At 48.3% G+C, this 15,824-nt stretch overlaps 1 protein-coding gene and 1 long non-coding RNA gene across 2 annotated transcripts in view; one reads left to right on the top strand and one right to left on the bottom strand.

The window, feature by feature from the left end:
- PDZD2 (PDZ domain containing 2) overlaps nt 1-15,824 on the bottom strand; it is a gene marked incomplete at its 5' end in the record, with an annotated part of 239,749 nt that overhangs the window by 4,879 nt on the left and 219,046 nt on the right. The window contains 5 exons of the mRNA XM_082650455.1: nt 3,521-3,655; nt 5,336-5,606; nt 7,397-7,498; nt 10,531-10,648; nt 11,462-15,455. Of these exons, the coding sequence (XP_082506581.1) occupies nt 3,521-3,655; nt 5,336-5,606; nt 7,397-7,498; nt 10,531-10,648; nt 11,462-15,455 (4,620 nt within the window). The remainder of the gene's footprint in view (nt 1-3,520; nt 3,656-5,335; nt 5,607-7,396; nt 7,499-10,530; nt 10,649-11,461; nt 15,456-15,824) is intronic.
- Nucleotides 516-5,033, top strand: LOC309820011. Its single transcript, XR_014296479.1, has 2 exons — nt 516-1,115; nt 4,906-5,033. It is a non-coding gene; the product is annotated as an uncharacterized lncRNA (long non-coding RNA).

The following is a 15,824-nucleotide window of genomic DNA, read 5'->3' as shown; positions in this document are numbered from 1 at the left end:
TTCTTGACCATTTAGGTTTTAACTTTTTCTATTTTCTATTCATTTCCTTTACCCAGATTTTCTCTTTATTTAGTATTTTTCTTTTTTTCTCAGCCATGCTGTGTGGCTTGTGGGATCTTAGTTCACTGACCAGGGATTGAACCCGTGCCCCCTGCAGTGGAAGCGTGGAGTCCTAACCACTGGACCGCCAGGGAAGTCTCATGTATTTTTCTTACTGAATTATAGTTCTTTATATATCCTGGAATTAGCCTTTTGTTGATTAAATACATTGTAAATATCTTCTAGTCAGTCACTTCGATTTTGTTTATGATATAATTTTTTGCCATATAGAAGTTAAACATTTTACATATGTATTCTTTCACGATGTGTTTTTGTGAAATTTTTTGCCATATAGAAGTTAAACATTTTACATATATATATATATATATATATATATATATATATATATTCTTTCATGACGTGTATTGTGTTATAGGATCCTCCCTATAGGGTTTTAAAATAATGGTTATTGCTGATATATAGGAAATTCTATTGATTTTTTTTTTTTTGTATGTTGATTGATTGTGAATTCAGCGATCTTGGTGAGCTATTTATATTGGCTTCACATTTGATTCTCAGATTTTTTCAGTCAGGAAGAACGTACAATTTGCCAATAATGATGAATTGTATTCCTGTATTTCCAATCTTTATACCTCTTATCTTTTTCTTATCTTATTGTATTAACTGATATTCCTGGTAAAATGTTGAATACAAAAACATCTTAAAAGCAGCCCAAACATAGTAAAAAAAAAATAAAAAACAAAACAAAACATTTTTAAAGTGTTAAACATTTTTTTACAAAGCAGCCCAGATATTAGTAGTGACACTGTTCTACCCGGATGGCTGCCGCTTCACACAAGAGTTTACAAATAACTGTCTACTGCATTTTTCATCAGTAAAATCCCTGACCTTCCAGATAGCTTTAGGGAAATATATTTAATTCACTTACTATTCAAAGAATTTTTTTGTATTAGATTGATGCAAGAAATTGAAGATTGCTATACTGCTTTTGGTGTTTGAGCTAAAAGGCCCAGGAAACCAAGATAAACAGAAAACCTGTACCTGTACTTAAATTTGTAAGTATGAAATAAAGGTAAGATGATGAAATCTTTGGGCAGAGCTCTAAGCCTCTACAAAGAAAGTAGATTTACCAGTCTCCAAAAAGAGTGAAGGGGAGGGATCTGTATAATATTCAGAAAGCCTTGAATGCCTTTTCCCAAGAGTCAATCTGCAGGCCTGCACACAAGGGCACTGGAAATGCTCCTCTGTGGAACAGGTGCTTCTCTGTAGCAATTCCTCCTCTCTATCCATTTATATAGTTTCATGGATTTCTAGCCAGATGCTAGAGACAAAGGCCAGGAAGTTACCCAGGACACTGTCCTTGCTCTGCTGGAAGGAGATCTGGGGGATGCTTATCTCCCCTGGGGCTGCTTCTCCACTTCAGTGCTGCAGATTCCATGGGATTCCGGACCTGGCCTCCCGGTCTCCACCTGGGCTGCTGCTTTAGCCACCTTCAGTTTCTGGTTTGTTTGGCTCACAGGCCAGAAAATCCTTTTTAAGCTGTGAGCTTCTTGGCCTGCAGAGGCTGCGTGTCCTGTGACTGATCACAGTGGCGGTGACTCCGGCACCTTTCACTGTGTGTCCTAAACACCTCCATCTTGCTGTTGTAGGCTCAGTCCTCTGAAGGTTATTCTGTTTCCCGGCATTCATGCTGCCAGTCTGATCGTACTGCCTTTGTGAGCAAGCTGCACATTTTCTGTGTGCTTTTTAAGTTCTTTATATTTTGAAACTTGATTGTGATACATCAAGGTCTGGGTTTCTATAAAATTCATCCTGTTTTGCCCTTGATGAGAATTTTCAGCCTGAATACTCCTATTGTTTCTCAATAGCCATGACTTCTCCAAATAGTTCCTTTCTCGCGTTCTTTTTTTTTCTTTCTTTTTCTGGCACTCCTCAATATGTCCTCCTCATTGCTCATCACTCTTTTGTAATTTTTATCTCTTTTTTCCCTTGTGCTGCAGTTTTTATGGTTTCTTCTTTCTTGATTTTTATAAATTCTCTCTTTGTAAGGATTTAGTATACTTTTTAATTCTATTTATTAATTTAAAAATATATTTGACTGCCTTTTTGCTAATGGGCTTCTCTGTGTGTGTCTGTTTTAACATATCTGCCTGTTTCTTTTGAATACCCTCTTGTCTTGTTTCATGGCTAATATTCCTGCCTTAATTTTTTAATGGACTTTCTTGTTTATTGTGTCTGTTGGCAGTTTCGTCATGTACTTTGTACACTTTGTTTTAGAGCTCTTAAGAGTGCTCTTATAGTCAAACAAACAGTTTCATGCTTGCCTTAACTTGGCTTTCTGTGTTCTACTGCTGTCCAGTTAACATGTATAGGGTTTTCCCTTTACCCTGGTACCGTGAGTCCAGATACCACACACAGCAGAGGTCTGGCTCCTGATTTGTGCCTGTCCTCTGCTTGCCCCAGGGACCGTGAGCAAACAGCCTGTTTCTGGCTGCCACCCATTTACAGTTAGAGTGTGTGCTAGACTGGAAGAAAGTAGACGGGAGCCGTAGATATCATTGGACTAGTTGGCAGATACGAAATCTCTTTATACACTTGAATAATTCATTTTATGATATTGGACAGTTCCCAGAAATCTCCTCAGCCGAATTATATTAACAATGTCAGTATATATGTATATGTTTTAATACTAACAATATTATAAATATACATTGAATATATGAAACAATATTATAGTATAATAAAATATTACATATAATAGGATAATCACCATGTATGTATATATATAAATATATCATTAGTATAATATAATTGCTCAGCTGCTTAGGGACCTGAAGAGATAATTTTGAGAACGGTCCAAGATCATAAAATGCATTATTTAAGTTCATGAAGAGACCTCATATCTACCAACTATTTCAGTGATATCTACTGCTCCCATATTACTTTCTTGAAATCCAGTATTTGCAATTTTAAGTGAATATGGCCTTGACCAATGTTAAGTACCCCTGACTGGCAATTCTGATGGCATTACTTAGCTTGCTGTGTTCACATCCATAACAGCTAATCGTAAGTAAGAACACGAAGACAGGAGCATGGAGTTAGGGGATACAGTACTGAGGTTGGGGGCACAGTCTCTGGAGCCTGGGTTCAAGCCTGATTCTGCCACTTAATCTGTGTGACCTTAGGTGCCTGCATAACTCCCCTGTGGCTCAGTTTCTTCTCTTGTAAGACAGGGATGATAGTAATAGTACCCATCCTATAGAACTGTCATGTGGATGACATGAGTTAAAACGTGTAAAATGCCCACAACAGGGCTGACACACAGTAAACCCTGTATGTCACAGAGCATTAAACACACTGCAGATTTTTTAAAACAAATTTGATTTCCAAATGGAAGGCACGGACATACACAGAGAGAGAACTGGTACTAGGCAGCAGATTGGGGTTTCTAGAACATTACCTTTGTACACTCTTTTAATGAACAGGGGCCCATCTCCAGACATAGACGATTTCCCTCCATCCAGACTCAGTCCCAGCCCAGCCGAGGTCTTCAGCACTTCAACACACAGAGCCTCGTGTGCACCTGTGCTTCTCCCTGCAGCGACAGTGTTCGTAAGGATGATGATGACAGGGAACCGCAGCCCCTCCTGCCCGGTGCCCCCAAGTGTGTTCCCCAGGCACCCTCGAGTCCCGTCCACCTTGAAGTGCTGATAACGACATCTGAGACCAACTTTAGGGTTGCTCTCCCAAATCTAGAGCTGTGTTCCTGCTGTCCCTTGCCCCCCTAAGCACTTTCTGCAAGCACAGAGAAGGCATTTATGCCCAAGCAGAAATCCCCGGAAGCCAAACTGCTTTTGTCAACCCCAGATAGTCGGTGCACATCTCAGTGAAGACTGAAGTCGCGCTTGGGGAATCAGATTTGATTTCCTGCCAACCTTGGCAGCCGACGGCAGCAGAGCATCACAGCCTGGTACTGACAACCTGCAACACCCAAATGCCAGGCCTCACACGAGACATGGAGCGTCCTTCCTTCCCCTTCTGCTCCTGTGAGGGGTCCCCCTGCCTCTGGCTGGCCGTCTGCATCACACACTAGCTGCCTTCATTGCCATCTCCTGGCTCCACTGTGGGGAGAGCGTTTCCTTGGTGACGCCCGCTTCATAGCAACCAGCCTGTGCCTACTCTGTGTGCTAGTGTGGAGAGGCTGGGCTGGGGTCTATCTTGGGCGTCTGAGTAGGGATTGTAAACTTGCCTTTTGTTTCCCTTACTTGCTTGCTGTATCAGTGAAGGATGTCTGAATCGAGTGGAAAGGGCACTTAATTGCTTGGGAGGCAGGGGAGGGACCACAAACAGATTAAACTGTCCACTTGGGGTTGAGGCCAAGCCAGAATCACTGCCTTTGAATGGGGAACCTTAAGAAGACGTGGATGCCGGTCCCCCCATCCCACCACCCACACCCCTCAGAGTTTGACTTCATTGAGCTGGGGGATTTCCTGGGGATCAGGATTTTTAAAAGCTTCCCAGGTGCCTCTAACATCAAGCCTACTGCACCAAGCCCCAAGTGGGCTGCTTTCAGTGCATGTTAAGGCATAATTGCGTGGGATCTGCTAGAGCCCCGGGCAGGGGGATCTGAAGGAATAGAAATATGAAGAAATAAGTTGAAGCCCCGAATGTGCTTTTTGCAATCTGATAACTTTGTAGAGGTTGGTTCAAGGCCAGATGCCCTGAAGGTGCCACAGGAACACTTAATGATTATCCATTTCAGGATAGTCTTCCATATCTGAGTTCCTGAGTCTTAAAAACTCTGAAAGCTGTTAGGACTAAGTGCCCAGTGGTTTCCTTTGACAGGTTACGTTTCCAGGATCCCACCGAAAATACACCAAACGGAATTCCCTGGCGTGGCTGCGGTTAAGACTCAGCGCTTTCACTGCCAGGGCCTGGGTTCAACCCCTGGTCGGGGAACTAGGATCCCACAAGCCGCGTGGCCCCCCAAAAAAAAAAGAAGAAAAAAAAAAAAAAAACCACCAAACAGTTGAGACAGTGCAAGGGCAAAGGTGAGCATGACAAGGTCTGATAAATAAGGTATTTCCCTGTACTGGGAAGGGCTTTAGCTTTCTAGAAGAATGAGAGCAAGACGACGGAGCAGAGGGAAGACTGAGAACACCCCCAACACTCGTGGACGCATCTGGACAAGAAGAGTTTCTCATTTGTTCCATGGAATCAGTGCCATTCTCAGCAAAGTCATTACAAATAGCTCAGGCCCCTGCTGGTACCTTACCTGTTCCAGGCTCCAGGGGGCTGGGCTTTCTGGACAGCAAGCCCCTCCCATTGGCCATGGGAGGCTCCTGCCTGATGGAGGGCCTGGGCCGGTCACTCCCTTTCTTGATGACCACGAGGACATCTCTGTACAGCTGTGCCTGGTGCAGAACCCTCAGGACATCCCCGTGGGCTAAGCCAGCCAATGAGGCGCCGTTGACTGACAGAAGGAAATCCCCTCGGCTCATGGTCCCTTCCTGAGAAGCTGCCCCCTGAGAAAACACCCTGTGGATCTGGGACAGGAGAGGACAAAAGCCAAGCTCATTTATGACCTCCAGTAAAAGCAAAAGGGCAAATATGTAGTAAAGGAACTATCTAATGGCAAGTTTTCTAAATCATACACACACTTGGTTTATCAAAAACATTCCGTGTGGCCTTCCCTGGTGGCGCAGTGGTTGAGAGTCCGCCTGCCGATGGCAGGGGACGCGGGTTCGTGCCCCGCTCCGGGAAGATCCCACATGCCGCGGAGCGGCTGGGCCCGTGAGCCATGGCCGCTGAGCCTGCGCGTCCGGAGCCTGTGCTCCGCGACGGGAGAGGCCACAGCAGTGAGAGGCCCGCGTACCGCAAAAAAAACAAAACATTCCATGTGAGGAATGGGATTAAAACTGTCAGTACCAGCACCTCAACACATTTTTACTCTATTCTTGCTAGCATCTCAAATGTGTCTGGCACTCCACGGGGCCATAAGAGTAGAAAGATGAACAGGACCTGGTTTCATCCAAGGAAGGTGGCCTCCCTAGTGATTTCAAAGGCCTTTGATATAAAATTTTAAGTTTTTGATCTTGAGAAAGAAGTGATTTATAAGCAAATGCAAGTTTTGGTCCGTTAGTTCTAATGTCCTTCCAATGCTTAAACCAATAAAATGTTTAGGTGAATATGAGGACATAGGCAACTGTGTTTATATGTATCATCATCTTAAAGGTCACTCGCTATGTGTTAAAAGTGCGTCTCTTAATGCAAATCAAAACTACAATGAGGTATCACCTCACACCAGTCAGAATGGCCATCATCAAAAAATCTACAAACAATAAATGCTGGAGAGGGTGTGGAGAAAAGGGAACCCTCTTGCACTGCTGGTGGGAATGTAAATTGATACAGCCACTACGGAGAACAGTATGGAGGTTCCTTAAAGAACTAAAAATAGAATTACCAAAAGACTGAGCAGTCCCACTACTGGGCATGTACCCTGAGAAAACCATAATTCAAAAAGAGTCACGTACCACAATGTTCATTGCAGCTCTATTTACAATAGCCAGGACATGGAAGCAACCTAAGTGTCCATCAGCAGATGAATGGATAAAGAAGATGTGGCACATATATACAATGGAATATTACTCAGCCATAAAAAGAAACGAAATTGAGTCATTTGTAGTGAGGTGGATGGACCTAGAGTGTGTCATACAGAGTGAATTAAGTCAGAAAGAGAAAATCAAATACCGTATGCTAACACATATATATGGAATCTAAAAAAAAAGGTCACGAAGAACCTAGGGGCAGGACGGGAATAAAGATGTAGACCTACTAGAAGATGGACTTGAGGACACGAGGAGGGGGAAGGGTAAGCTGGGATGAAGTGAGAGAGTAGCACGGACATATATACACTACCAAATGTAAAATAAATAGCTAGTGGGAAGCAGCCACATAGCACAGGGACATCAGCTCGGTGCTTTGTGACCACCTAAGAGGGGTGGGATAGGGTGGGTGGGAGAGAGACGCAAGAGGGGGGAGATATGGGGTTATATGTATATGCATAGCTGATTCACTTTGTTATAAAGCAGAAACTAACACACCATTGTAAAGCAATTATACTCCAATAAAGATGTTAAAAAAAAACAAACACTGTGTCTCTTTGTCAATGATAACGTTATGTACTACTTTTTTCCCCACTTTTCTATTTTTGTTTTGGTGGCAGGGAACAGACACCAGCATTCTTTGAACCCACTGACATGAATTCTGTCCTGATCAAATTCTGAGGCTGCTTCAGGAGTGACTCTTCCGACAGCATCTCGACATTGTCACTTACCACAATTGATTTTGGCTCCACATCTGTCCCTCCTGTCACACTGAATCCCAGACCTGAGCCTTCTTTTTTATTCAAGACTATGAAGTAAATATCTTCTTTATTCTAGTGAAAAGAAACAGAAACAAGTATATTCCTTGTGCCAGAGTAAGGAAGTTCTGATGTCAATCCTCCCACAGTACTGCAGAGCTTGTCACCACTAACCCCAGTGGTTCCTTAGGCCCTTCCACACAATACTGGAAGCAGAGGGGCCATCATGAATATCCTGCATTCCTCCTGGGTGGTGCTTATGTGGAGTTCTGAGGGTCCATCCTGTAGCTCTAGAACCACCAAGAAGGTCATATGAACCAGGATAGTGGCAGGGACACGGGACACTTTAGAAGTCATTCTCGGCACCAGACTGTGTGTTCCCAAATCTGATCATAGCACACAATTCAATCATGAAGGGACTTCTTTACAATTTTCTAAGTCTACAATTGAGCAAAGCCCATGTTGTCAGCAGGAGAGAGAAGTATAGGTGCCAAGAGACAGGACAAGAGCACATCGAGGCTGTAAGTTTTACGTCCCCGCTTCCACCATGTTCAGCTTATTGGATTTTCGGTGCAATTAATGAACTGGTAGTCATAAAACACAAAGTATGCTGAAAAATAGTACATTAAAACAATTTGTCAATTCATATTGAGACTAGAACATTCTTAGTAAGTAAGTAACAAAAGACTGTCCTGTGTTCCAAGCATCAATCAAAAGATTGATGCTTGGAATAAAAGCATTTAACTAAATGCTTAAAAAGATTTTAGAGTTAAAAAAAAATTAGCTGGGCTAATTATTCTGAATTTGGACTTCCTTCACATACATGCTAGATAAGATTCAGCCTCATTTTAAAGACCTGCATTGCTAGGTTTCCCATGAAGTGATTTATAATCCATCAATTCAAGGTGTTCTCAGACATGGTGATAGAAAAAGAATCTAATAATAACCCTCCAGGATTGCTCTGACAGAGAAAGTGAAAACGTTGGAAGAGAAAACCACCTCTGTATTGTGCTGGGGAAATAAACCAATATTTTAAATAAACAATGTTTAGTCCTATTAAGTCCTAAAGAGTAATCCCAAGCATGTCACACCTCTAAAGAAGTTCACTCAAACCACAGCTCCATGTGCTAACACTAGAATATCCTGCAGAACCTGGGGGGCTGGGGTTTTGAGTTCATGGGCAAGTCCAAGTATATACATGCTCAGACACTGTTCACTGGAGAGAAGAATGAGGACTACGCTTTCTCACAAAAACAGGAACATGTGGTCTGGGACATGATCTCTCTGTAGCTTCTGGGAAGTTTGATGCTGAAACAAATACTTCTCAGATATTTAAATGCCTTATTGGAGCAAAGACAGTATTTGAAAATGAGACTCTCCTGCATTCTAGGACATATCACCAAAATTCTAATTTATTTTTAATTTAATTTATTAAATTAAATCTAATTTAATCTAATTAAATCTAAATTATTAAATCTAAATTATTAAATCTAAATCTAAATTATTAAATCTAATTTATTTTTAATTTAATTTCCTTTTTCCAGTTGTGTTTGAGGATACAAGTCTGCTAGAGGCTGATTGCTAGTGCAAGTGTTGCCTCTTTGAGAAACTTAATTAGCACAGCATCAGGGAAGCTAGAAGCACCTCAAGAGCTCTCCAAGGTTTGGGCTTGTTGAAGTCAGAAGAGCAGGGCTGTTTCCTGACTCTCTAATCTCTCACAGCACCTCCAGAGGTCACAGGAAGTCACTGTGTGCAGGGCCATTTTCAACACCTACAGACCATACTCTTTGGAAAAAAGCAAGGCAGGAAGTTCTGAAGGTGGCAGAGAGAGGAGATCTCTACTCACAGCTCCTCTCTGAAATTAACTGAAGACAATAAGAAAAAGAGATAAAAGAAAGCTGCATTCTGATCAAAGTAGGAAGAATCTTCAACACCTGCTCGTGGTGAATATGGACCCAGGCTGAGGGGGTGAGAGAGGCCCAGAAGATGACCGCAGGGTGGCGCTCAGCGCCCTGTGCACACAAAAAGTCTCCACTTTGTCTGTGGTCCCTGACAGTGTGCCTCTCCCTTGTGAGGCTGATGGAGACTTTTTGGTTTTCACCTCATGTCTAACACTGTAAAATGTCTGGAGCAAAGAGCCTGGCAAAGTGTGAACCCACTGAGCCACCTTGACTCAAAATCCCAGAGTAAGGTTTTCATGCTTTGTAACAGAAGGAGGAAGGGAGAGAATGAAATAGTCCCTCGTCCTGAAAGTAAAAAACGCAGTATGTCTCAAGGTGTTTCCTAACTTCACGGACCCAAACCAGGGGCCGAGAATCCAAAGGCAGTGGAAGCTGAAAGGAACTGGTCTCTATTCCATCCCATCTCCTCTCCATTCTGGCCCATCCCTTATTAGATGCCAATGTCACAGCCCTTCTGGATAATATCAGAATTTCTGGAACAGTGTTGTCGGGTGATATCTGTGACCCAGGTACATTACCACTCAAGAAAAACTGTTCATGTTTGCTTTTCTTCTCTGGACAGAAAATATTCATATATTAGGGTTCAAATCTCAGTGAACAGTTCTGAGAAATTAATGTGCTTCAGGGTTAGATATGGACCATGGTTTCTTTTGTTGTTGTTTACTGTCACATCCAATTTACTGAAAAATTTTACTTGTAATGACTAATCAGCTTCTTTGAAGCTCTTACACTTAGGGCTGGGGTAGGGCTACACAGCCGTTAAGTCTCATTTCCCCAGCAGGTGGCTCCCTTGACAGGTAGTTTATGTCCAGTTAGGTGGACAAAGGTACTTGGTACTTGTGCCCTCCCCCGACAGTTCCAGGATGCCTCGTCCTATTTGGAGGACTCACTGCAGACAAACTCCAGGTGTGGGGGTGGGTAGGGAAGATGGTAACTCGCTGCTGGGGAATTAAAACACCAATCTGGCACCTAAAAATTCAAGACAATCAAGCAACAAGCAAGTGAGACAGAAGTCAGGCTGAGCTGTAGGACTCGCTACACAGCCCTCGGAGAAGGGCCCTCCCAGGCCCTCTGAGCCCGTGGCACACGCCTGAGCACTGAGGTGGCAGCGGTCCCCTCTTCCTGTGTTTTCTGTATTTCACTCACCTCTGATTGTGCTTTCGCTTCCTGAATGAGAGCTAGGACAGTAGATTTTGACCCCGCTGACGACAGAACAGACTGCAGTCTTTGCTGATCCCCCGCTGAGACCAGGAGTTGATGCAAACTAAATAGTATATATTTGAAGAACATTAAAGAAAAAAGCAGTTCCTCCATTTTGCTAGGATGCATTTAGAATGATCTTTCTACCATATTGCAGGTATTTTCTGATTTTCACACTCTCTTTTGGTCATAACTCCCGCTCCAAACTGCTTGAAGAATTCTGAATGTTGAACAGGAATTTCATTCACTGCTGATAGCAGTGGGAATTCCTATGGATTTTGGGATCCCTCCAAGATGTTAGGAGACCAATGCCAGAGTTTAATAGATAATTTCAGACATATTAAATATTCTGTAGGCTCCAGCGAAATATTTTAAAACATATTAGAAATTTCCCATTTGACTCCAGTCACCCTCAAAGGCCCCGATTCTCCCCTGAGCGTCAGCTTTCCCTGTCCAACCATCTCTCTCTCTCTCTCTCTCTCTCTCTCTCTCTCTCTCCACTTTTGTATAAGTGCCCTAGCCTATAGAAGCCTCTTTTTAGAGCAACATTTCGGCAAACACTTTTCCCTGCAGGCACTGTATTTTCCCAATAATGATATTAAAACCAAAATTGGAGGCTGGAATAGAAAAGGGACGTTAGTGGAATTTATTCAGTGAAATCTGAATAAAGTCTGTTGTTTAGCTAATAGTGTTGTTCCAATGTTAACTTCTTACTTTTGACAAATGGACCGTGGTTACGTACGACGTTAACATCAGAAGCAGCTGGGTAACGGGTACAGGGGAAGTCTGCACTATCTTTGCAACTTTTCTATAAATCGAAAACCAGTCCATCAAAAAAAAAGTTTCATTACCTAAAAGGGCAGGGGTGGATACTTACTTAACTGACCAACTTCTTCCGGAAGGCAGATCCTGGGTGGTCTCACCCACATCGTGGGCTGAACTGGGTGCCCCAGGCTCAGTGGCTTTAGGGCTGCTTCCCCCTGGACAGGCCCTGTCCACCCCCTTCACGGGCCATGAAAGGGCAGTGGAGCCGTGGAGGCCTCCAGCAGGGGAGCCAAGTGACCTCCGGGGGACGATTTCCAGCTCGGTTTTGAAGAGCACAGCAGTCGGCCCGGCCGAGAAGTCCTCGCTGCAGAGCTTGTCGAGGTCAGGCATGCTCAGGGCTCTCAGCTCCTGGAGCTTCGAGCGGGACAAAGGTGAGGCCTGGGTGTGACGCACCGAGCATTTGTTTCTCTTGGCGGGAGAGGCTGGGGTCACCGCTGGGGTGGGGATTCCCGAAGGACCAAGTGATCGCTTCGGGTCTGAGTCAGCGCCCTTGTTAGCAGCCTCCCCTGGGCTCTGCCGGGAGGCTGTCAGAGTCATGCTGGACGGGGACTTGGTCATCGGGGGGATGAGGGTGCTGCCTTCACCTTGGCTTTCACTGCAGGAACTCAGGCTGCGTCTCAGCGACCTCGCTGCTGCGTCGCTGGAGTGGCCGAGGTTCCCGGAAGCCACGCTGCCTGAAGACCGCCTCACAATGGGAGGCTTGGAGCTTACCGACAGAAACGGGGAGGCCCCGGACTTGGCCGTGGGCCGGTCAGAATTGGCCAGGTTCTCAAAAGACTTGATCCTCTGCTTCACAGAGAAAAATGAGGTAGATTCATGGGGCCAGTTCTGCTCAGAGTAGTAATATCTCCTGGTGACTCTGATTTTGTCTGTGAGTAGGCAGCTTGTTTCCTGCACTGACAGGACATCCCCTTCGTCTGTGGTTGGAAGGTTCCTCGAAGTCTCCAGCAGGGGCTTTACGCTATACACGCCCTGTCCATTAACCAGGCTGAGAACACTGCCTCTGGACGCCCTGGCCTCGAGGAGGCCCCCACCGGTGGCAGGGAGCTGGCTGTCCCGGGGCGGGCGCCCTGGGCTGTGTAGGGCATGGCCCTCCCGGCCGAAGTGGCTGGAGAACTGGGCCGGCATGGAGTAGGTCCTGGTTGCTGGCCTTGGCGTGAAGTAGGGATGCTCCCCCGGTGCCGGGCCCACTGTCGTGCCGTTCCTGGGCATCCCCAGGGAGTCTGCCCTGTGGTCTGACCTTCCCTGGCAGGGATCTGCCTTTTCAGCCGGCAGCTGCCGGGAGGGGGAGGAAGTCTGTTTCGCCCTGCTGACAGATTGCTGTGCTCCCTGCTCCACCTGGGAGGCCCGAGACGTGCGTGAGGATGGATGATTTGGGGATGAGTCCACTGACTGGTGACAGAGCCTGAATTCGCTCTTCTCCTGACAGGTGCTCTGGGCCAGGAACCCTCCCTGCCTGTCACTCTCAGCTGGCTTGTCACCATACGCATTCTTGGGCATCCTTTCAGAAGAGATCTCAATGATTTTCAGCTCGTTGGTCCTTTCGAGGGGCTCACCAGCAATGATTTTGCTTCTTTTGTCGCCAGTCCCTCCGGCCTGGGAGGCTTCTGCTGCTGAGTCCGTTTGGCTGGACGGGGGCTGCTCGCCCTGCCCGGTAGGGGGCACCTCCCGCTTGCCGGCCGCTGTGGACGCGCCACTCCTTGGTGCCGTGGGACTCACCAGCCCAGGGGACGCAGGGGGAGCCTTGCTCTCTGGACCACACTTCGGAGATCTGGGGGCGGCCGGGCAGCCTCGGTCAGGTTCTGAGTGCACAGCTGGGTGGAGCCTACTGCACGCACCTTGCTCAGGAAGGGTCTTGGGGGAGGTCAAGGGCGAAATGAACATCCTGATGCTGGTGTCGGATGCCGAGGGCTTCAGGGAGCCTGGGGTCCCCTGGGGCAGCTTGCCCTCCACACACTGGGGAGGCTGGGGGGTGGCTGCGGCGCTTCTGTCCGGTTCCTCATGGTCACCTGTGTGGAACCGGTGTGATGCCACCCTAGAAAGCACTTTGTGGGAGGCCTGTGGTGAAACGAGGGCTTTCCTGTGCTCTGTGCCCCCGGCCTTCCCCGGGTGAGTGGCTGGGGCCTCGGAGCTGACTTTGCTTTTGCTTTTGATGCTCAGTCTCTTCAGCTTAGGGCCGGCTTTGGGTTTCTGACAGGTACTCAGAAGGGTTTCCATGGAACTCTTCTTAGGCAGCTCTTTATTCTCCAGACTCAGCCGCGGAGGGGGGCTGTCCCGTACAGCCACCCCCTTCTTGTGGCCGGAGCTCAGCGCCTGGTCCTTGGGGTCGGGCCTTCTGGCCGGCATCGTGGGTGGTACCGTTTCACTTCTGCTCTGCGGCTGCGTCCCTTGGTTGCTTTTATTTATCTCTTTAAACCAGGCCATGATGGGCCGCCTGGAGACGGGTTTCGGCTTTGGCAGCAAATCGTCCGGGTCTTGAACTTCGGAGATGTGCAGCTTTGCCAGAGCCAGGTCTCTGTTCTCGGGGTCGCACGCCCCGAGGGCGCCCCGGTTTCCAGTGGCGTGAACGTTTGTTTCCTGTTCTTCAGGTGAGGTCTTGTCATCCAGCCAGTCGTGCTCCAAACCATTCACCATGTTAGGAGAGCTGAGGGGGCCTGGGGGCCCGGGGACAGACCTGGGGCCGGGCGGAGGCTGGGCGGCTTCCCCGGGGTCCTCGGCAGCCCGTGCAGCCTCGGGCGTCTCCGGCTCCCGAGACCTCGTGTCCGAGGGCAGAGGCAGCCGTGGAGGGCCCGGGGCTGCTGGGCCCAAGGCTCCCGGCGCGGAGGCGGCGGCGTCCCCGGCGTCCCCCGCCGCCGGGCTTAGGGCTCCGTGCTTCGGTGGCAGGGCTTTGGCGAAGGCAGGGCAGGCGGCCCCCTGGGCAAGGGCAGGAGCGCTGGCTGCGGGTGGATCGGGGGGGCCATTCGTGGCACAGATTTCAACCTGCTCTTCCTCAGACTCCGTCGTGTCTCCCTTGTGAGAAGCCCCATGAGGACGAGGACAAAGACGAGGACGGGACCAGCTGTCCCTGGCGGGAGCTCGTGGGGCTTCAGTGAGCGACTCGGGGTCCGAAGACGAGTCCTCAGCATCTCCGTACATGGACGACAGGGACGGCTCCGTGCTGTCGCCCAGGCCCGACAGCGACGTACTGTCTTCGTGGAGGCTGCTGAGGTTTCTAGAGTAGCTGCTCAGAAAGCTTTTGTTCACAGTAAAATGTCTGTCGGGATTGATGGAATCCAGAACCGAAGGCTGGTGGGCCCACTGGGGGCAAGGGGCTGGACCGGCAGCCGCGGGCCTCCTCGGGCCGGGGGCCTGGCTCCCCGAGTCCGGGTCCGACTCGGCTCGCTGCGGCCCCGGGGCAGCGCGCTCCCGGCTCAGCCGGGCCCCTTTCCTGGGAGGCGGAAGCCTTGCTCCAGAAGCATCGAGCTCCTCCAGGAGCCTGTCGATGTCAGTCACGGGGCTGCTCCCGCTGCTCCTGGGGCAGCCGGGCCCCGAGGCACCGCCACACCCCTCCGGGGCCTTGTCACTCGGTGACGGCAGGGAGGGGCTGGCCCGCAGCGCCCTTGCAGACCCAGAGTCTGTTCCTCGGGGCAGAGCCAACCCCCCGCAGTTTCCAGGCATGAGGGTTCCCGTGGTTTGCAGAGCATCGCTGTGGTGACCCGGAACCCCCTGTCTCTTCTCCAGGGTCGTGAGGTCTCGTGACAGCATGGCAGTGGCCGGAGATGCCCCCTCGGCCGCGGGTCCCGCTCCACTGTGGGCAGCGGCCTTCCGGGTGGCGCGGGGCGAGCTGGCTTCTGGGGCCGCTCCGGTCTCGCTGAGGTCAGGATGAGCTGTGGCCATCGTCCCCTGCGATGCACTGTCCTCAGACTCAGGCACCCTGGGTGACTCTGTCTCTCCGGGGTCTTCGGGTTGCCTCGCTGGCCCTGCGTGCGCTGAGGTCTTGCTGTGGTCAGGGTGCACCACCCCCTTCTCCCCTGGGGAAGGGAGGGGGCCTGGGGAGCCGTGGGGTCCTGTGTGGAGAATGTAAACAGAAGGTGGGTGGCACAGGACATACGGCGGGGGGAGGTAAGAAAATAGAAAAGCTCTCAATTAAAAAAGTGGAAAACTGTAAACAGCCTCAATTTTTGGGTCTCTTTTAGAAGGACATCCCACAGCCTAAATGTAGGCTTGTTTTTGTCTCTAAAATTACAGAGTGCTCACATCTAACAAATACCACCAAGCTTTAGAAGCTCTAAAATAACTCAGACTGGATGGCAGAAGGAACCTCTGCTTCTGCCCTCTTTGGTTGTTTATAAGAATGAGGGACACCAGAAATCCTTCCCTTGGGTTTCTGTGCACCATCTGCCCTCTGATGGCAAACCCCGCAGGAGTCAGGCCGT

Source organism: Grampus griseus (genome assembly GCF_964374135.1).
Source record: "Grampus griseus genome assembly, chromosome: 3".
NCBI classification, from domain to species: domain Eukaryota; kingdom Metazoa; phylum Chordata; class Mammalia; order Artiodactyla; family Delphinidae; genus Grampus; species Grampus griseus.
Note: the sequence above shows the minus strand (reverse complement) of the source record. Positions and strands in the feature narration are given on the sequence as shown.